The sequence below is a fragment of the Ambystoma mexicanum genome, chromosome 11, assembly GCF_040938575.1.
Source record: "Ambystoma mexicanum isolate Mex_15411 chromosome 11, UKY_AmexF1_1, whole genome shotgun sequence".
NCBI lineage: Eukaryota > Metazoa > Chordata > Amphibia > Caudata > Ambystomatidae > Ambystoma > Ambystoma mexicanum.
The window spans coordinates 1,077,692,326-1,077,715,128 of NC_090934.1; the positions used below are offsets into that span (position 1 = coordinate 1,077,692,326).

General features: G+C 47.1%; 1 protein-coding gene across 2 annotated transcripts in view; it reads left to right on the forward strand.

Annotated features, from left to right (window-relative positions):
• Positions 1–2,910: 2,910 nt before the first annotated feature.
• The window catches only part of UBE2Q2 (ubiquitin conjugating enzyme E2 Q2), a 1,419,211-nt gene continuing 1,399,318 nt past the window's right edge, over positions 2,911–22,803 (forward strand). Inside the window, exon 1 of one of the 2 annotated variants that reach the window (XM_069624339.1) lies at positions 2,911–3,475. In XM_069624339.1, coding sequence (XP_069480440.1) covers positions 3,320–3,475 — 156 coding nt within the window. In that variant the 5' untranslated portion in view covers positions 2,911–3,319. The remainder of the gene's footprint in view (positions 3,476–22,803) is intronic. The other variant, XM_069624340.1, reaches the window with a different exon arrangement.

Consider the following 22,803-nt stretch of genomic DNA (forward strand, 5'->3'; position numbering starts at 1 on the left):
CGGCAGACTATCTATCCCGACACCCGGGTGCACTTGGGGAAAAAGAGTATGACACATGTGCTGAAGAAGCCGATGATCATGTCTGCATGGTGGTCGAGGCGGCCACGCCTAATGCGATGCCTCTGGGGGAGCTCGAGGCAGCAGCAGCAGGAGACAAGTGTTTCCAAATCCTGAGACACTCCATGCAGCAGGGTTCCTGGAAGTCGGTGCTGGAGTCCCTGGCGGGGCGTGCTCAAGAGGCCAAAACGGGACTGAAGCAGCTGTGGAAGGTCAGGGAAGAACTATCATTCTCAGCGTCTGGCCTGCTGCTCAGAGGTGACCGGATAGTTGTTCCCCAGTCCAAGGTGAAGGACGTGATCACCCTTGCTCACCATAGACACCAGGGCGCTGCAAAGACCAAGGCCAGGCTACGGCTGAAGGTATGGTTCTCTGAGCTAGAGCGGAAGGTGGATGACTTTGTGGCGGCCTGTGTCTGGTGTCAGGCGGCGTCTCCTCTGCAGCGAGAACCGGCCATAGAGGCGATGCCTCGAGGGACGCGACCCCGGGAGGTGGTCCATGCGGACTTCGGATCTACAACGATGGGCACCCACTTCCTAGTGATCGTCGATGTATACTCGAGGTACCCCGAGGTTGAATTCGTGGAGTCGGTGGCCTTCGAGCATGTGGTGGTGGCCATGGAGAAGGTGTTTGCGGCCCATGGGTTCCCCCACACGTTGTGCTCTGACAACGGGGCCATTCCAGAGCGAGCGGTTCTCGGAACTGATGGAGAGCTGCAGGGTACAGCATCGGAAGATCACCCCCCTGTGGCCCAGGGCAAACAGAGAAGCCGAAAGGCTAATGAGAACACTGAACAAGACCTTCAAAATTGCCCAAGGCCAGGGACAGTCCCTTCAGAGAGCCCTCTATCAGTTTCTGCGGGTGTATCGCACCACCCCGCATGCTTCCACAGGGGTGGCCCCCGGCCGAGGCTCTATTCAAGCGTTGCCCTCTGGGTTTGCTGCCCGAGGTCGGGGAAAAGGAGCCGGGGGTGATTGATAACCAACAGGTAGAGGTGGACCGGCGAGTGAGGATTGAGCAGGAAAACATGAGAAGGGGGCTCCGTCCGCAGCGGCTGGAGCCAGGCGACGAAGTCCTCATCCGAAACAGACACCCCCATGGAAAGCTCTCCCTTCCATACGAGCCGGAACCGTTGGACATCGTGGCTGTCAAGGGGTCCATGGCGACTGCCTCGGACGGAAGGTCAGCCGTTACCCGCAATGTGAGCTTCTTCAAGAAGCTAGGAGACCCGAGAACTGACCCTCCCCATGAGTCGGACTTAATGGAGGTGCCTGATGACAGAGGAGGCCAATCCGGCACACCTGAGTCCCCTGCCCGGGGGATGCCTGTGGACGAACTACCTGTGCCGGAGGTAAGCGGGAGGTACCCCCAGAGGGCTGGGCGAGGGAAACCCGCTTACCTCAGCGACTATGTGCTGGGACATTTATCTGATCGGCCTGAGTCTTTGGACTGTTAAGTAAAGGGACCCGGGTGGATGCTAATAAAAGGGTGTGTGGGGAAACTGTTTGTAAGTGTTGTGTTATTATAGTTACTTGGTTTGTGGTGTGTATTATTAAAGCATTTATTGTTGTCCTCCCTAAAAAGGAGGAGTGTGGCGCTGCCCCTTGAAGGGACGCGCACGCGGCGGCGTGACGTTGCACGCGGCAGCGTGCAGCATAAATAAAAGGGGCGTTCCCGGCCGCGACAGTGCAACCGGGAAGCCCGAGCAGTACGGACGTGTGTGTGTGTGTGTCTGCACTCGCTGGGGGCTTACGGGCATCGTGATTGGGTTCAGGACAAACCCCCAACAGTTATGTGCGCACATAAACTGTGATCACCGGATTGCTATGCGTGTCGGCGCATCCCAACATGTTGATGTTGCGCGACCCTACATTACCCTACAAAATCAATTGCAAACTGTATAGCTTTTACTCAATTTTTCAAAGACTGTGTGCTGTAAAATGCACCATTGTAAGCCTTAATTTAAAAAATGCTCTATGGGGTATCCCCCATAACTCCAGATTGGTTTGGGCTACCTTGTTACACTTGGTCACTGGCATATTTGGGGGGAAATGTACGCCTCTCCAATAAAATAATTTACCAGCCTCCACTAGGATGTACAGCCAGAAACTGAAAACTGTAAACAATTGTATAGGGGCAAAATGAGATTCCTGCAACCACTGCTAAAGAACGAGGGTCTCCTTTCCCCCTGTACTCTGCATCTGTATTATATTTCATTTGTTAAACAGACTGTCCTTGACTATCATTTGAAGACGAGCATGAGCGATATCTCTTCTGTAAAAAATGACTCTTTTTGAATGGCTATTACTTAAAGCTGAGCTGCAAGTGATGTCTCTTCTGCTAAATACCACCTCTAACTAAACATTATTTAAAGCAATGCTGGGAGTGATGAGTTAAAAGAATGCCGTCTCTTGCACTTGCGGAGTACATAGGGCATGTTTGCAACTGTTAAACATGACTCAACGTTTTAGGATGTATATTGATGTCACATTTTTTTTTAACCAGGTTCGTGATACTGGTGTACTTAAACCAGTTTGGCATGTTGACGCTAATTTGATGTGCCACCCCTCCCAACCCTGTTGTATTTGTGCACCCTCCCACTTCCCGTGTACTGATTTCTAGTGACGCCACTGCCTATACGTAGCAGAATATTTTAAAACACTGTTAAGGTGCATTCCCCAGGATAATTTGCTTTGCAGAACGGCCAAAAGCAAACATAGCTGTGTCAGCCTTCATCTGCGCAGCCAGGGCCCCTGTGCACTGTTTGTGACAGTGCCTGTGCTCACTGAGACTGTGCAAAAGAGGTCCGTTTCAATGGGCGGGCTCTGTGTGATGCGTTGCACAGCCCCAGTGTTATTAAGCTGTGTCTGTGCGCTCAACCCAGCGGTGCGTACTAGCTCTTTGCCGACTCGAGCACTCAGGCCCTGTGCCGAGCCAGCCCTCGGTGTCACAGGGCGGGATCTGTTTGCAGCACAAGCCCCCCGTGCGTTGTGTTGGGTTGAGTCTGTGTAATAAGGCCCCCTGTGGGTTGTTGTTTTATCTGTGCACTCCTAGGACCAGTACAGAGAACCAGCACTGGTGTGACAGCAGCGGCGGTGACACGTTTCCGCCCGGCCCGCAACGCTCCGTGCTGGGTTCCGAGCCTCCATTGCGAGCCCCAGGCTGAAGGTACAAAGAGCCGCCGCTGCCGCCCGCCATCTTCCGGCGCGGAGTGGGGGTGTCGGGTCTCTCAGCGCCTCCCCTCCTCGGAAATGATGTTAAGATGTCCGTGTCAGGGCTCAAGGCCGAGCTGAAGTTTCTCGAGTCTATTTTTGACAAAAACCACGAGCGGTTCCGGATCGTGAACTGGAAACTGGACGAGCTGCACTGCCAGTTCATCTTGGGCAACAACCCGCTTACCATCCACTGCAACATTACGGTGAGGGAACGGAGGGTTTTGGTCTGCGTACAGGGGGGCGAGCGGGTTCACGGACAACTCGCCACTTCGGGCATGGGGGGAGGGGAAGGGGCGATCCGCCTGAGCAACGTGAGCCCCTGGGAGGGAGCGTTTGGGTTCAAGGCAGTGAAACGGGTCGAGTAGGGGGATAACCACCAACGACAGGTACGGTTAACATGTTCGTGCAGTCCCGCGGTGAACACTGGCGGATATCACCCTAAGAAGAGGCAAGGCTGTGGGGTGCACGGAGAAAGGCCGGTATGGGTGGCTGAAATTGCAGCCCGCTGACCACCAACTTTTATAAACACCGGGGGGTGTGTGGTTTAGGGCAGCTAGGCGAATGTTCGACTCGGGGACATGTTGGTGCCCATGCTTGAAGGGGTTCTACTTCTGGCCCAGCTGGAACGTGGGCCGTGGCTCGGGTCTAATGGAAGTGCGTAGTTACCCGCACTGTCTCTACTCCAGGCCCGGTTGACTGTAAACAATACCCTGGGAGTGTGGGACGGGGCCCTTCCACTAAACGAGATGTGGCGGGCTCCCTGTGTGCCCCAGTTGCGGTGTTTACCGAATTGGCACGGCGGGGGTTATTATGTGCGCCCAGTAGGAGTTAAAAGATGCTCGTAAGTAGGAGGTGAAGCTGTTGGTGTGAAAAGCTGGCCACTGTCATTTGGGAGGTTATGACGACAGCGTAGACATGCTTTGGCTAGTTTTGTGTGTCCCATCAAGTGGCTTTTACTTTTGCAAATACCAGGTGGTGGTGATCCAATTCAAATGTACCAAAACCCAGACTCCCTGGGTGCGTTAGTTAAATGAAAGCCCTAGACCAGGGACGTGTTGCCATGGTGATGTAGACCACCTTGCAGGCCAGCAGGTGCCCTGCGTGTGTCATACTTGGGAATGTTGGACATATTCGGTGTACCGATATCCGCATGCTGTAACACCTGTGGCCCTTTGGACTTAGTCTTTGCATTTAAGCAGCATCCTATTGGGGGCACGGGCAGTGACATCTGCACTGTACGGTGTTGGGATATTTTTGGTTTGTAATTGCTCAGAGGAAAGCAGTGGCAACATTCTGTTTACTTTTGGTTGTTTAAAGAAGACACTTGTCGTATACGTTACTTGGAAATTGTTAAATGTATTCTCACATACGTTGCCTCCCAGGTGGTTACAACAATAATGGGGGTAATTACAAGTCTGGTGGTAACCCACCAGTGCTAACGGCGGATTGCCTGTAACACCCATTCCGCGGCCTGAGATCCAGATGCCACTGGGACATTAAAAGTCCCAGCGGCCCGGGATATTAGGCGGCAGCAAATTTTTGTCCCCGTTCCCATGGAGTCCAAAAGGACTCCATGGGAATGGGGACTGGGAAGCACCATTAGTAACGGTGCCGGTGCTTCCTTGACAACTGTGTCTACTGGGGTTGATGCGCCCGGCAGGTCAGACCTGCTGAACGCAACGGCGCCTGCAGGCACAGTTGTAGTACAGCGGTCCGGAAAGGATGACGGCTTGTTGCTTCTGGCACCTTTTATTTCTGGGCCGCTGTACTTGTAATGACCCCCATGGATTGTTCTGGCATATTATTACCACGTGAACTCACAGCTGAATACTTTGCTGCAAAGATTTCCAAAATTAGAGACTCACACTCGCCCCCCCCTTACATTTTACCCTCCTCCACCTACTCTACCATCGTCCTATGCCTTTATATCCCACTTTAGTCACACAAATACTGACAAAGTGCTACCTCTACTGATGAAGGCTAACCCCTCTTGTGCCCCATCAGACCCTCTTGCTCCTCAGCTAGTGAGGCCTATTTATCCTTTAGTGGCCTCTCGCTTCACTGAACTCTTCAACCTGTCCTTCGATTCCACTTGCTTTCCGGCTGTTTTCAAAACGGCCACGGTCATCCCTCTCCTTAAAAAGCAAGGGGCTGACCCAAACCTACCGGCTAACCTTCACCATGTGTCTCTCCTTCCGCACTACTCTTAATGGTTGTGTCAACTGTTTTACCATTTTCTTAGACATCCACAACCTTTCGAGACCCCCTACAAGCAGGTTTCTGCTCCTTTCACTCCACGGAACCTAGTCTCATGAATGTTTCCCAACATCATTGCCTCTGCTAAGTACTCACCCTTACATCTATCCGAATTCTGCTTGACCTGTCTGCTGCCTTGACACTGTCAGTCACTCTGATCTCCTTAATACCGTCTTTCTCCTTGAGATTCACGATCAAGGCCTTGTCTGAATTTGATCCTACCATGCCAACTCTGTCTCTTGGAGCAACAGCTCTCAACTCACTCCTAACTGTTGGTGTTCCACAAGGCTCTGTCTTGGGTCTGCTTCTCTTTACACTCTACACCTCTGCTTTTGGGGCACTAATCTTCTCTTTGGGTTTTCGTAACCAACTCTTTGCAGACGACACCGAAGTCGTCTTCTCTTTTCCTGAACTCTCCTCTGATCTCTCTATCAACATCTCTAACTGTCTCTGCCCTTTTCACACTCTGATCTTAAACTATCAAAACAGAGGTGCTCTTCTTCCCTGCCAAAAGCTCTCTAATCTCTTAATCTGCTTGTCCAGTTCCCACCTGAAACTCTCCCCTACTCTTCTCCAGCTAGAAACCTTTGCGTCATCGCCTCTTTCTCTCTCGCCTCCAACCTTCCTCTGTCACTCACTTCCTTCTCCCCCACTCTAGCAATTCACCCACCTTTGTCACATCAATAGCACAGCTGGCCGTATTTCTACCTGCACTTAAATATGTCCAATGTTGGTTATCCTTTATGTATGTTCACTTATATATTGTCCCCAGTGATTGTACCATTTACTCCCCTCTAAAAGCAGCTCAGAATGTCTCTCAAACTCACCCCATTGTAAGAAGCTCAATGCTTTCTGTCAAATCTGATTTCTTATTTATTTTACGTTTTTCATTTTTTGTTTTCAAAAGCGCTTTGTTCCTGTGTATATAAATAATGTTTTTTAAAAAAACTACCAGCGTGATGTTTCCAAACTCTTTTTAACAGTCTACAGAAAACAGTATCTTGATGCATTGTTGACCACATGGATATCTTTTTCAGTCTATCATGTTTTGTTAGTCATGCAATGTATGCAAAAATGATAGCTTCTTTTGAAAAGTTTGTCTTGACTGCTTTAGTATATGCATAGGAATATTCCAATGTGACAGACTATCGTCCTGAGCTTGTAGCCTTGCTCCGTCTACTTTTTTGAAACTCGGAAAAAACTGTAGATAATTGTATTCTTGCACAAAAGCATCCCCCACACATGCACTGGCTGTCCTATAGGGAATGGCCGAACCCATCTGGGAAGTATAGCCCACCTTTCTGGGACAATGTGGGCCACTTTGAGTTAATGCTCTGTGCAGTTTATAGTTCTGACCAGATCCTTTCTTCGTTGAGTCTGTTTTTGAAGAAAAAAAACATTGGTTTCTGAGGCTGTTTCCAGACCCACGCCGACCCTGCACCCATCATGAGTTATCTGAGAATATTAATAACGTGTATATTCGCACTAGTCGAGAGATCACATATAGAAATGATGGAACTGTTGCAACTTCACGTCTTCAACTTGCATGGTTCCACAAATATGAAGGTGGGCTATTTACAAGAAAAAGGGGGTCCTTGCATGCCTTGTTTTTGTGTTGTCCCGCTGATGGCCCATGCCAGGAACCTCACTGAACATGGAGCTGACATTAAATTACTTTTCTTTCTTCATGTTTAAAACGTATGCATTTTTGTGATGCCCCTACCATAGTCCCCTGTAGAGCCGCCTTTCTTTGGTTTGCCATGTTATAATTTCTTGGCGATGGATCACACTTTGAAAGAATGGTGGGGGAGGCATATGGGTAATGAACAGTATTTTCTATATACTTTATGTATGCAGGGATAGTGGCAGTAAGGGGCTATTGGTTGAAATCAGGTCAGAACTACATAGTGATGTCACAATGCTGTGTTGTGGCTTGTTAACAAAAGGGCAGTTGGAAAATGTTCTCTAGCATTTTTTTGCCCCCTCCTCTCCCTTCCAAGATGTCCGTACTGTCTTCTAGGGGTAGCCTTATGGAGTGACATGAGCACAAGTTGTCACAGTATTGCTTCTCTACCTCGGCAGCAAGAAGTCATGGAAATGGTGAACTTTACGTTTAACAAATAGCACTTGGCATAAGCGTTTGATGTCCGCAGGGATTTCAGCACCATGGCTGGGACCACTCATTGAATACCTGCATGTTTCCATGCTTTAAATTATTGCTCAGACACAACACCCTCTTGTAGTCTGCATTATGTCATGTATGAATGAGTGCTGTGTGTTTGTTTTGAAGTGAGGACAAATGCCATGGTTTCCTCCTACCGCTACACAACAATGGGGTATTGGGATGTAGAACATAACATAGATCCTGGAAGGAGGTTACTTCAGGAAGTGTCCAACTTATGATGTACCTTGACTCCTAGCCAGAATGGATCAGTGGGGCTGTAGGAGCAGCAGGACTGTCAAAGATACGCTCCAACAGATCCCAGGATTACCTGGTAACGTTCATAGTGCAACAAAGCCCAGTGATGTCTCCTATTATTTAAAAAAAACAAATATATGGTGAACCGCTAAATTACATCTCTGTTGGCCGAGTTCCCATAAAGAGTCACCAATACGCAGATGTGCCATACCGTAAACTAAAAATGGATCACAGTGACGACACTCTGTCCTTCATCCAAGACTGGATGTCAACCTATTACCTACACTTTATCCAACAATTACTGAATTGGTTCTCCTAGGGAATGCCATAAGCATGCCTAAGAAGTCTCTTAAGTGGCTGATGGGAGAAAACCAAGCTTGACACTTAGTGCCTTAGGTCTCACCCCATTGCAAACCTCTTGTCTTTACTATCGACTGTGACCTGCATGGTACCAGTTTATGCTTCATTGCAAAGGTCAAGCCCTTTAACCTACCACCGAATTTCTGAACAGTCATCCAAAACCTGACAACGCCCTACTCTCAAGAATCCCAGGTGCCACCTGGGCCACTCTGAAAGTGGCCCACTATGCTACAGCATATCTTGAAGGTCTGTGAAAATTCAACTACATACTATTCATGGGGAGCTGCACTGGCTACCTCTTCAGGAACACTTTAAGTTAAAGACAGCCACCAACCTCTACAAAGCAGTCGCAGTCAGATCACCACTTTAAGTGGCTGAGAAGCTGACACCTCGCTAGGTTCCAACAAAGAACTACAATAGGAAAAAAGAAAAGTTTGGAAATCTACCTTTTCCTGCTACACACTCTGTATCTGGAACGAGTTACTAATGCAGATCAGACTGCCCCACCATCCTACGCTTGAAGTACCTGCATATCCTACTCTTAGAGCGTCCTGTCCATTGCTAATTTTACCATAAATCCTTCTCCCCTCTCCTTTCTATCCCCTCACCTTATACTTGCACCCTTGTGTGTATCATCTATATGCAGTGCTCTCTTGCTTCCATGCACATATTATGATATCTTATAATTCATGCAGCAATAATTCCAGTTGCAGGCTACTAGCGAGCCATAAAAGTAACTGGCCCCCTCAATTCTACACATAAGACACAACACACCATTTCTTACTCGCCAAGAGTAGAATGTCACTAGCCAATGGCTTGTGGGGAGTTCACATTTTAGCAGTAATAACAGCCTTTGAGGAAAAATAAAAAGTTGTTTTTCCTAACCATATGCACGAAGTTGTGTGTTGTGGGTGTGTATTTAAACATATATATTTTAAGGTAAGGGTGAGCGCAGAGAGCGTGTAACGCAAACATGTATTTAAAGACAGAATGTGTACTTAAAGGATTCTCTGCAGGGAATTCAATCGATGGCTGAAGAATAGTTGGTCATGATTCCAGCAACTACAACCGCATCCGCAATTGAAAAAAAATCTTAGGTCCGTTCTGAATCAGTCATTAATTTCCTGAGATGTCCGATATCAAAACATCATCAGTTTTTAGTATTTTGGAATTAAAATATACTTCTGATCCTAAATTGACTTCCTTTCAAAGGCATTATTTGAAAGCTTTGTGTTCAGAAATTTGATTCTCAACGCTAATAATTCCAAGGCCTTTCCGGCAGGCCAGCCAGCCAGGAAGTCTCTCTTTTGTATTTAGCGACTAAGGAAGAATTGGGCTATGTTATGGCATTTATAACGTGCCTATACACAAGTGTTTCAAGGCACAACGAGGCAAGGGAGGGGAACAGAGTGAAGACGGACAACGATCCTACTAGGCCAGGTATCATTCAGATAACGCAAGTGCATAGGAAGGGGGAAGAGGAAAGTGCGAGGGGAAGCGGGAGGGAACAGCGCAGTAAAAGGATAATAGAATAAATAACAATAAGTAAAGTACGGCCAGCAACTGGCAAGAATAAGAGTAAAGGGTAAGTGCAGGTGTCAGTGCTGGTAAAGGGACTGTAGGGATATAGGAAAAAAAAAACAGTCCCCAAGTGCAGGGTTGCAAGGAAGGCAGTGTAGGTGTGCAACTGGCGGGGAGGGGACCTGGGCCTGAGATCAGAGGGTGGCCAGGTAGCCAGTGCAAAAGTCAGTTTCAGCCAGGAAATCAGCAGGGGAGAGGAGGAGAGAAAGCAGAAGCAAAGTTTTTGAGGTGCTTCCGGAACCGGAGATGGTTCTCCTCAAGTTTCAGGGGGGCAGGAAGGCTGTGCCAGAGGGAGGCTCCAGCCCCCACCCCAGCCGAAAGATCTAGCACCAACTCGTTACTTGGAGTAGCGACTGACCCAGAGGCAGTTGGAGGCGCAAAGAGCTTGAAGGAAGATATTTAGGAAGAGAGAGTTGAAGGTATTGAGGCCCCAGGCTCCAGAAGGCCTTGTGGACAATGCAGAGGGTTTAAAACATTGGAAAGTTATTTACTCTGGAACTGTGGGATCCCGAAGAAGCTTTACCTAAGACATGCCAAATTTTACCTCAAATAGTTATAGTATTACTTTTTCTTTGTCTGGGCAGGGGCTTATAAATCGGGTTTCTGTTTTGCAGTGTTTGTTTTGTCAATATCAGAGGTGCTTTTCCAGTGTTTTCACAAAATTTCAAAAATCTGTGTTCATACATGTTTTGCAGAAAATAATGGAGCGCATCAGTGTTTTTCCACTGTATATGAAAAAGATTTGTTCATCAATCTACATACTTTTTGGAGTAGAAATATCATGGTATGTACAATGTTCTGACTGGCTATGCTATTAAGGGATCAGTCTCTAAAAAGGGGTAGCCAACACGCTTCTGTTGAAAGCTAAAAGCTGTCATTGGGATGCTGACCCTTGAAAGGGTGTAGGCAATTCTGTGTATAGACTTATGTCATGTATCAATGTCCAGACCAGGTTCTATGATGTGTGACAAATAATTTGCAGGGGTCCTAATTTGTATACTTTATTGACATCAGTGTAAAATCACAGAAAAGTGTCACCGGAAGTGACATGAGGCTTTGACTTCATGGAAAGCAATATTACAAGAAATTGTCCTGAGTAAACCAAAAAGCAAACAACATTTGTGATGGTCTAGTCATAGTTTTACACAGACATTGAAGTGGCGACTAGGGAGGGTTGGCAGGGCCTCAATGCGCTGGAGTAAGAAGGGCCTTAAAATTGTAACAATGTGGTTAACTCCTTAGAGACTCGCCTCCCCTCTCCTGTTGCATGCCTCATCTCAACATGTGTGCAGGAACAGAAGCAAATAGCAGCCACTGCAAATACAATATTACAATATTTGTATTTGTTAATGGGGGAGGTGGAGTATTCAGGGTCTGTTTAGAGGAAGTGGGATACATTTCAGAGCTATTTGTACTGTTGGGGCTAAGTGTGTGCGTGGTCACAAAATGTAACCAGGTTTTGGCAGTGCCTGTGTGTCTTATTCTAAAACTACATATATTAGAATAGCAATAAAATCCACCTAGGGGCCCAAATGCATATGCTGCAAAATCTAGTGCATCCTTGTTTAGTTGAAGGAAAAAAAAAATTGTCACTAGTCTGGGACTATGAGAAGTTTCTTTTTCGGGTTTGCTTGAATTCAAAGTCACATGGTCTCAATTGGCTACATATGCTGAAAGTAGCACCCGCCCACTGACAAATACTGTCTTCTACAAAAAACATATCCTACATTTTTGGTGTCTGTGCGTGTCTTATTCAAACCCTACAACAGGGGAGAGGAAATGGGAGGGCTTGGGGTATAAACGGAGACACTGAAAAATTGCTCCTGGTCAACCACTTTTTGTGAATACAAATATTTGTGGTCAATTTTGATACATCGGCAGGTACTAAAATGGCTACAATTTGTCTACAGTTCCTCAATATAGCCACACTGCCAATTATTATCAATAATTGTAAAAAGTAACATAGGATGTACAGTTTTTTTTTTTTTTTTTTTTTTTTTGTCAGGGGACCGCAGATGAAGCAATGGGAGAAAGCATGCAGGTATACTTGGGCAGGGTGTGTGGTTGGAATAGGGTAATCTGTTGTATGTCAAGCCACCTTCACCCTCTTATCCTTGCTCACTGTGTGTGAGGGTAATTGGGGGGGGGGGTCTTTGTGATTCAGTTTAAACCGAGGAGGCAGGTGTTTTCCAGGGGGTTTATTGTATTTTACTGAAAACTGGAAAGCCTACTCATAAACCATGTGCAGTTCAGTCCCAGGACAATGCTCCAGTGCCCATGAGAAGTAATCTTTGATTGGCTTCAGAATTGCCCTCCAGCTGCTGTTTCTGCCAGACATGATCTGTTTTTGAGGTTATGATTGATAGTAATATGTACATAAAATATCCCACTGTCTTTGGCCAAATTGTATTTTGGTCTTAACTTGAAAATGTTGTAAGAAAAGCGAAAGTTTTTTTCCTAACCCTATGCACGAAACTGTGTTCTGGATGTGTATTTTTTTTCTTTTTCATTTTCACCTCTCTTCAGCGCAGATATTTTTGTGGCAAGCTCCATGCCGTGTGGGGATTTTTCAGCCATTGACAAATATGTGAAACTATTGCCACATACTATTTCGGCAATTATTATAGATAGGCCAGGCAGATAGCTGAAGCTCAACACGCATGTTTTAGGAGCAAGACTATGCAGTGTGACATGGGAATGAAACACCATGTGGGCTGACTCAGCTCTTCGCCCTACCAAGTTCGCATTACCAACCAACAATGGTAAATGATGGTGATATCTATTAGTACATGGCTGAAACACTGGGTGAATCCAGTAAAATCCACTATATATAAATCACTTAATTATTTGGTTGTGCTCAAACCTTCCTGCTCAGTGCAAAAGGTGCATCACCATGTTTAATGGACACAGTATTCCTGGTCATGTAATCCGTGTTTTAAAGTGACCACCATCATGATTTTCCAAATAATGGTTTTTATTTATTATCAATTGATAATGCCATTTCAATCTTCAGTTCACACAATTGTGAATAATCAATTCAGATTCCTTCATTTGTTTATCCCTGGTTTGGTGGGCTGTCCGGTCCCATCACTTGTTTAAAAATAGTTCGAACTCCAAGGGAGATGGTGCTAGCCTGCTTTTAGGGATGTGTTATTGCTGAAGGTCTGTGAGGAAAGGCTGCAAACCCATTTAACTTGAGAAAATTCGGTGGGGGATGGTTGTCTGGTCTTAACGATCTAATTGGATGCTCTGCTGGTACTTGGTGGAACAAAACTAGGTTATCAGTCTCTCAAACAGCAATGGCACATAGGCTACAGCTCTGTTTAACCTGCTGAACTGAATCTGCAGGTAGAGCCAGACACCATCTCACCGTGGCTTACGACCTGTGCCAGGAACATTTTCCTTGTAGGCAGACTTCTACCTTCTGAGCCTACTGCACACTCTTGTGTGTTTTAGACAATCTTGGACTTTGATTCCTTGCTTTGAGACCATGCATGCTTCCCAGATGTTTTTCAAAGTCAGTGGAGTTTTCAAGTCTATTTGCATGTCCTCCGAAAGCTGCTCCTTGTCAGTATTAATTAAGTAAAGGTGTTGGTCATCCTGATGGCTCTCGACTGCATACTTTTCATTAGTATGACAGTGGACTTAGGCAGGCTGTTGCTCCTACATTGAAGGGACATTTTCTTGAAGGGACATTTTCTTGAACCTAACAGAACAAGGCTATATGATAAAGTTTGAGGGTACACCATATCTGATGCCCCCTTATAGTAGGTTAACCTGTCCCATGGCACCGCTGCCGGAAGATGATGCCCATGGAACAGAAGTTATCTTCAGTATTATCTGCGAATGGCAAGTCCAAGGAATGCTGTTGTGCAGCCATTAGCAGAAGAATCACTGAGAACACCAGAGAAGAGACGGGGCTGTGCAGGGTAGGTTAATGTCGGACGCAGCAGAAACAACAAACGAGGGACCCAGACCAGGAGATTCAGGAGGTGACAAACGGAGAAGGAGAGTGCCGGAAATGGGAGAGATGCCAGGCACTAGGTCTGAGCGGGTAAGGTAGAGCAAGATTTGATGTGTGGACTGTCGGTGGTGACAGTTATCGACGTACCATAAACACTTGCAAAACGCTTTTTTAAAGTGGTTTATTTGGGGACTGTCCAGGGGCAGAATACCAAAAGGGGAAGACTGAAAGTGCAATCGACATCCAGATACTCTGGTGTTTTCTAAATAAAATAGAAATGCAGGGGTAAATGTTTCAAAAGTTTCATAGAATATGGAAAATGATGCAACCCAGCACTCTAAAAATCTCAGCATTTTCAATGGTCAGTCCTAACTCTGTTTAAGGGTTTTCCTTACCCTTTCTCGTTCCAGTTGCTTTGCAGGCTTTTGGGGACCCTTCTTCCGATTCCTTTTGAGATCTGGTTTGTTGTAACCTCTGTTCTAAGTATACGTTTATCTGGTTCATCACTCATGCAAGTCCCTCAGCACATCATTAAAACTGTTCCAGCAGGGGAACAAGAGCGTTGGGAAGCAGCAATTGCAAGTTCTACAGTTCAAGGTGGAGGCCGGCAGCTTCAGGCAGATGCAGTGTGTGGCGCACTACTCTGTCCAGAGGCCTTCTCCTTGATGTTTTAGCCGGTAGACTCTGCTGCTCACTCCTGCTGCCTTTTTCACACTTTGACCCTGTTTCCTTATCCATTCTCCGCAACCTCTGCTTCGCCTGTATTTATGTTGGTGTTCTAGTAGTCTACTTCCCAAATCAGTTCTTGTATACTCTCCTGGTCTCTTTTTAGCTCCATCTTCCCAAGCCCTCTTGTAACTTTCAACTTTTCAACCCTCCTCGGATTTCTATCCTCTCTTCTTTGCCCCCTTTGCGCTCATCTTCCTTCCTGTCTCCTTTCAACCAACAGCTCACTGCACTTTCAGCTTCTTTGCACCTCAGGGCCACATTCTTGACCCTAATGGCTTTTTTTGCCTTTCACCATATCCTAACCCCTGACCATTTTCAGGCACCCATCGCCTGTTTATTTATTTTTGTTTTTTTTTTGTTTTATTGTTTGTTTTAGTTTCTCTTCACTACTCTCCCTTCTGGTCAACTGTCATTTCGTTTCAGCCCTAGTCTTTCTAGTTTTCTACTATTCTTTGTAAGTACTCCTCCACCCACTTCATCACTTTAGGCGTGTCCTTTTTCCCCCTCCTTGCGCTTGCCTTTCTTCTGTCTGGTATTCACAACTCTCCCTTCTGGTGTTCACATCTCCCCACCAGATCAACATTACCAACTTCTTCCTATCAACTTCACCGACCTTCAACTGATATTTAATGGCCTCATAGCTATCTCAACGCCCTTATTCATCAACCTCCACTGATGTCACGGTTTACCCTCCTACATCCATTTTATACCCCCCCCATCCCCCTGTCCTTGTCCTGCTATTAACTCCCTTTTGGTCCCCTCTCCTCTACTCCTTGCCGTCTGCTTCCACTCCTCCTCCTGTGCTCCTTTTTCTCACACCAGTCAAATAGAACTCTCTCCTGTCTCGGGCTCCTTCTCAAAATGCTTAAATGACAGAATGAGGCCATGTCGTTTTGAAATGTTGCCTTCTAGCCTCTATTTGGAAACGGGGAATACATGGGTTTTTACTGGGATGGTGTATGGCTGTCCGATCCGCTACCTGAGATGGAGTACATCCCCCAATATGGGACCTGTGAATTGCTTGCCCCTCCCCTTGGGCAGTCCTCCCTCTGCCTACTGCCTCTCTCCTGGTTAAGGAGGTCTCTTCAGGCTCTGGGTGTTTGGATTGGCTGATGGCCCCCACCTCTGATGATAGTTTCCAGTTTTGAGATGGGACTTGGGATTATTAGTCTTTCCTCCTGGGCATGCATGCCTTTCTCTGGTTGTCGCCTCCCACCCCCCCATGTATTTCTAGCTGTATGAGAGTGGATGTCTTCTGCGATGTTTATGATGGAGGCAGTCGCGATCCGGACCCTCTTTCCCTCTCCAGATGTAGATGAGACCCCTGGGAAACCAGAACTGTGGAACTGCTACTTATCGACAACCCCCCCCCCCCATCATCAAAGGGATAGTAGCTATAGAGTCCCCATCTTCAAGGAAGTGCTGTGCATTGGGAAGGAGCAGATATTTCTGCTCCCAGGTATAAGGCATATTTCCCTTACTGGGCCCCTCCAACCAGGAGTCGTATTATGGCTGTCTCCTACCATATGGAAGAGACCGAGTGAGGGGGATCAAGGAATCGCCATTGTAGCCTCCTTTTAGGCCCATCTTCTGGTAGCTTGGTCACCCCACTAGATGTCCTCAGCACCAGGCAGGGGACTTTGTCATTGGAGAATGCTGGCATACGAGAAGGTGATGCCCCCGAATGGGATAAGAGTGGTGGGTGTGTGGGAAGGGGAATCATGGATGCACGCCAAGAGGGAGAAGCCCTGCAAAATACCTTAACACAGAGGTGAACCTAGATGAAACAATCCATTGAGGAAGTGGATACAGGGGGAAACACTGCTATGCTGGAACTCATGAAGTGAACCTAAAGTCAACATACCAAATTAATTGGAAGATGAGAATAACCTGTCCCTCAAAACAAGACTGAGAAGAACCCTGGTGTTGTCTTGACCCTGTATATTTGAATGCTAAACCCTTTTTGCATTTCTCATCTATTACTGTCTCTACCTGATTTGTAATTTCTCATCTCCCACATGTTTAGTCTTCAAGGTTTGAATGCCCCACCATGCTAAGTGGGGCAGGGGTGAGGTGCACTAAAACGCCCCGTTACAATTCTCTTTGGAGAGCATGAAGTAATGGGATGTTCGTCAGTAATGGGAGGTGCCGTTCTGTTGACGGCCTGTGTAGGTGTCACACCTACTGTGCCCCTTCATCTTGGTGTTCGTTCTACCGATGTGCCAATCACTCCGCAAAGGGTGCGTTTTGCATACAGAACGGCTAGACCATTCTACACTAGGTGGTTATTTGATACTCTTCCTGGTAAGTGGGGTCGGCAGCTGTTACACCGTTGGAGACCACTTGTTCTCCTTTGTCACATGTCTCTATTGCACATACTTAGCAGTAAGTCAGCATACAGTCGCTGCTTCTGATTGTTTGTTGTGGCTTAGTCTGAAGCCCCAGCTCGTTTCTCTTCTATCCAACCTCTTACCAGCGGTTCCGGTCTACTACGATCTGTGTAGTATTTGGAGTGGAATTAGTTGGCTCTTGCCTCTCCCTACCCTAACCAAGCAGGGAAACTCCAAGTAAGCGTTCATCTGGCGGTATCCTGACCGCAACCTTTCTTCTTATGAACACTTGCTCCTCGCTAACTTTCCCGAGCGGGAAACTTCAAGTAGCATTTCGCTGGCGATATCCTGATAGCTACTTTTATTGTCTATTCTACTGATGGATTAATCACTGAGTGCTACTTATTTCAAGCAAATTACCTTGGCTGACTGCCAACCGCATCTGTTCTTTTCATATTAGTTGGCAGCTGCTTCCAGCGTTCTTCCTTACTCAGCATTTCTTTTTTTTTTTTGTTTTTTTTTCCCCCAACAACATTTTATTGATTTTACAAGATAAAATATTACATGCAACAATGCAATACATATCAATATAAGTATTAATTAGAGCCTTTATAGTCTATTGTGAGTTGTAGAGTGAAGGAGAAGGTGGGAGGTTCCTGGGTTGGGCGGACAAGTTCTGGGTGAACGTTCCCCTATGTTCTGGAGTGTTCGGGGTCCAATCGGGTTAGTAGAGGGGGCTGCATTGGAGCCATCTGGTGAGCGGAGGCCTCCTGGTGAGGGCTGGGTATTTGGCCGCGTAGTCAAGGAATGGGTCCCATATATTCAGGCTATTTAAGGAGTCCGAGCGAATTGCAGAGATTTTTTCTGATACTGCAAACTCCCAGCATTTGGCCCACCATAGGGCAATCGAGGGAACATTTTTGTCTTTCCATAATCGTGCCATAGCAATCTTCGCGGCCAGTAGTAGGTGGTTGCAGAGGCGGGAGATATGGCCGGAAATTGGGAATGCGCCGTCGCCAGTTTCGCCCAAAAGGACAATTCCTGGGTCCCATGGGATTGAGAGGCCAGATATTTCCTTAATGTGCTTCAGCACTTCTTTCCAGTATATTTCTGCCTTTGGGCATGTCCATACTAAGTGGTAGAGGGATCCGGGGGCTTGGCAACCAACCTCGTGGCGGGGAAGTCTGGGTTGGCTTTATTGATTTGGGTGGGGGTGATGATGTATCTGTAGCACAGTTTGTAGCCTCCTTCCTTATTCGTGACGCATTGTGAGCTCTTATGTAGCCTGGCCCAAATTTGCTCCCAGCTTTCTACTGCTATCTCCCGGCCAATATCCCTTTCCCATTCCGTCATGTATCTTTCTTTCTTTGCTGGGTCCGATCTGTCTAAGAGCCGGTATATGGTGGATATTCTGCCTTTGTTGGTCGGGGATGTTAACGTGAGCTCCAGGGCTGTTGGTTCTCTCGAGCATTTGTCCTGAGTCCCTCTATGGGACAACCAGTGCCTAATTTGTGAGTATCGGAATCTTTCACGTTCACCCACCCCGAATTTTGTTTTGCATCTCTCGAAAGTGATGGGGGAGCCATCTTCCATGAAGTCGCTGGTTTTTGCCAGGCCCCCTGATATCCATGCGTGGAAGTCTCTAGGTGGGTTTCCAGGGGTGAAGTCTGGGTTGTTCCAGATGGGGGACATGGGTCCCAGGTAGCTGCGAAGTCCCCATTTCCGCGCTGCGGTTTTCCAGCATTGGGTTGTGATGGTCGTGGCAGATAGTGGCCCTGAATTAGGTTGTGGTTTTAGTGTTGGCAGATGTGGGAGATCATGTAGTGGGACCGGGCACCAGGATTCTTCAATTTGACGCCATAAAGGGGGGGTCTGCTTCTTGCACCCAGGCGAAGGCGTGGGATAGTTGAGCCGCTAGCGAGTATCCGGCAAGGTCAGGGACACCCATTCCGCCTAGTGGTTTGGCTTTCATCATGATTCGCTTGTTGATCCTGGGCCTCTTCCCTCCCCAGACAAATTCCATTAATTTCTTCTGTAGTGCTCGTATGGCAGGGGGTGGTATTTGTAGTGGTAGAGATGCGCATTGATATAGCTATCTGGGTATCGGGTTCATTTTCACGGCTGAGATACGCCCGAACCATGAGATTTCTTGTTGTTTCCATCTTTTGAGATCATTTTGCAGGGCGCTGAGTAATTGTGGGATGTTTTTTTTGAGTATAGGTGCGTTGGATTTCCGGTGATCTGTACTCCGAGGTATTCTATGGCATCTTTGGCCCAGGGGATTGGTGAGAGTGGCGCGAGCGTGGCCTCGTATAGGCGAGATAGATTGATGGGTAATGCTGAGGATTTTGTTAGGTTGACTTTAAATCCTGACATGGTGGCGAACGTCTCGATCTCTTTCCATAGGGTCCCCAGGGAGACTGGGAGGTCTGTCATAGTTAACATGACGTCGTCGGCATAGAGTGCGATTTTATACTCGCGGTTGCCCACCTGGATGCCTTTTATGGTTTCACTTTGTCTGATTCTGGTGGTGAAGGGTTCCATGGATAGGGCGAAGACCAGGGGTGAGAGCGGGCAGCCCTGTCTAGTGCCTCTCGTGATACGGATGTGTTTGGATCTCGTGCCATTAACTCGGAGTTGTGTGGTGGGGATTTGATAGTTGGCCATGACCCATGATGTGAAGTTAGGGCCAAATCCGAAGCATTGGAGGACCTTGTGGATGTATCCCCAGTCCACTCGATCAAAGGCTTTGTGGGCATCTAAAGAAATTACAGCCATTTTTGTTTTGGATTTATGAGCGCATTCGATTAGGTTTAGTGCTTGCCGTATGTTGTCATGGGTCCCTCTGCCAGGGATAAATCCTGTTTGGTCCCGGTTGATTAAGCTTGGAAGGGTCGGGGGCCCAGTCTTCTGGCTAGTACTTTGGCAAAGATCTTCCCGTCGTTGTTCAGGAGCGATATGGGTCGGTAGGAATCTGGCAGATCGGGGTCTTTTCCGTGTTTGTGGAGCAGGATCGTGATTGATTCAGCCATGGATTTAGTGACGGTTTTCGTGGATAGGGAGGAGTTGAACAAGGCGGATAGTTGTGGGGCAAGGACTCTGGCGAATCTTTTGTAATAGGTTGCGGTTAGGCCATCTGGGCCTGGCGCTGAGGGTTTGAGAGCTTTGATGGCTTCAATAATTTCTTCATCTCCGATGGGAGCCTCCAGATGTTCCAGGTGGTCTGTATTGCGGGGCGGTAGTGCGTTTAAGTATTCTGGTAGACCTTTTAGTTTTAGTGGATCGCTGGACATTATAGAGGTATGGTATCTCAATAGTTTGTTTATTATCTCTGACTGGGAGAAGAGCAGTTTCCCATTTCCCCCTCGTAATTTGAGTATGTTCCGACTAAGGAGCGCTTTTAGCTTCTGTACTAATATCCTATTTGCTTTGTTTCCTTTGGCGTAGTAGAATTGCTTTGTGTACGCTAAGGACTTGGCTGTCCGATCAGCGCAGTGCATTTCCAAAGCCGTTTTTGCCTTCCTCAGGGCTCGCTCGGTTTTCCTCGAGTATTGTGTTTTTAGCTGTGATTCATGGAGGACTACTTCTTTTTCCAGTTTGGAGGAGGCTATGTTTGATATCCTTCGCTGCTCTGCTCTGGCCCCAATCAGTACACCCCTAACCACCGCTTTCATTGCGTCCCAGATTATACTGATGATTGTGTGGTGTTCTCTTCAAAGTATTTTATCAATGAGTTCTCCACTTCGGCCCTTTATACTAATGTCTAGAAGGAGTGAATCATTCAGTTTCCAATATCTTTGAGCGGGGGATTTCTGGCCTGAGATAGCGAGGTTTACAGATATCGGGGAGTGGTCGGAGATCATGCGTGTGTGGATTTCCGTGTTGATGACACATGGGAATAGGATGCCGGGGATTAAAATTAGGTCAATTCTTGAGTATCCCTTATGAACATTGGAGAAATGTGTGAAATCTCGTGTTGCCATTTTGTATTCTCCATGCGTCTACTGTCTCTGTTTCTCTGAACAACTTAAGTAAGGCAAGGGCCTGCACGTAATCATTGTTCGTGGTGGGGAGAGTTTTATCTAGCAGTGGGTTAGGGATGGTATTGAAATCTCCGCCGATAAATAGGTGGCCTTCTCGGAATGATAGGATTGTTGTTAGGTTACTCAGCATTTCTGGGTATGCTTATATCAGTTGTGGCTTGAGTTCATTATTTTACCAAGGGCATTGAAACTGCTTATTGCTACCCACGTTGGAACATTTTTTAAAATTTTTTTTTTTTTTAAGTTTTTATTGATTTATTCACAAACAAGTAAAACCAAGACTGTCGACAACCCCCTTTAAATCCACCAATACCCAACCCCTCCCACCCCCCAACCCCAGTTGCACATACGCCCACAATAGTAGACACAAACGATAAGGCAATAGGATAACAAAAGTTCATAACCAAATGAGGAGGATTACACTCGGGCATCACCCAATTACATTTCACCACAGAAAGAATAGGCTCGGCGAGACCTCAAAGGCAAAAGTGGGGTAACAGATCCCAAATCTAAAGGTCTGGTGACCTATCCCTCTCCCTCAGGAAGCGCCTAAACAAGTTCCAATAATCCAAGGGCCTACTGCTCGAAGGCAATGTTTGTATATACAGCGACTCCAGTCTCTCGAAGCTAGACATGGAGATAATCCATTCTTTGACAGACCGAGCTTTTGACGCTCCCCGTGCTTTGGCAATTAATGATCTGGCCACAATCGATACCATGCCCAGTAGACGCTTCTCACTCCTAGTTCTGGATTCCACCAGAGCCAACAGCCACACCGCTAGGGAGTCAGACATAGTTATATTAAGAACAGTAGCCATGATGTGCCGAACCCCTGTCCAAAAAGTCTGTATGTGAGGGCACTCCCAGACCACATGCATAAAATCAGCCGGTGACCCACCACATCGTGTACAGCTGGGGGACCTATCCGGGTAGAACCCACTCAGACGGGCCGGAGAGTAATACAATTGGTGAACAAACTTAGTGTATTAGACGAAGCCCAGCATTCATAGCATATTTGCCTAGTCTGTGTACATATTATACCCCACTAAGTCTCCGAAAGTGAAAAACCCAGATTCTCCTCCCATCTACTCCTGAACTGACTACCTGGAGAAGGGATGTTAGCCCGTACTAATCTTATACAACGTTGAAACCCCCTTCCTCCTGTCCTGCGCTGAGGTTATATACTCCAGTACTGGGGAGACTGGCGGGGCCACCGGGAAGGCCGGCCACATAGATCGCAGCGTATCCCTAAGCCTATAATAGAGGAACAATGTTATAGGTGTCCAAGCACCCCTCTCCTTTCGTCCCAGGTAATGAATCTACCCTCCACCACCAGATCCCCCAACGTATGAATACCCAGAGCCTTAAATTGCTTACAGAAAGCCTCCTCCTGAGTGGGAGGACCACCCAGCACATTATAAATTGCCATATCCGGGGAGTACCAGCACTCCAAACCCAGCCTAACCGCCAGGCAGTCCATCGCCCTAAGCGTAGTTATTACAGGCTGCATCTCCGACCTTGCACCATGAGCACGCAGTCCTCCCCTCCCCAACAATCCACTCTTGTCTATCCGGGTTGGTTATAACCTTCTCCAAACGTGTATGCGGGAGTTCCAGGGAAGGTGCCCACCACCAAGCTGCATACTGGGCCTGTGCGACCATATGATAAAGGGGAAGGTCTGGGATGTCAAACCCACCCAGCGCATATGAGCGGCATAATATATCTAATGAGATCCTAGGATGACCCCCGGCCCAGATCAGCCTATTCAGCAGGCTCCTAATTCGGACCCAGAACCTGGAAGAGGGCCAGACTGGAACATTATTAAAGATATATAAAAGTTTGGATAAGA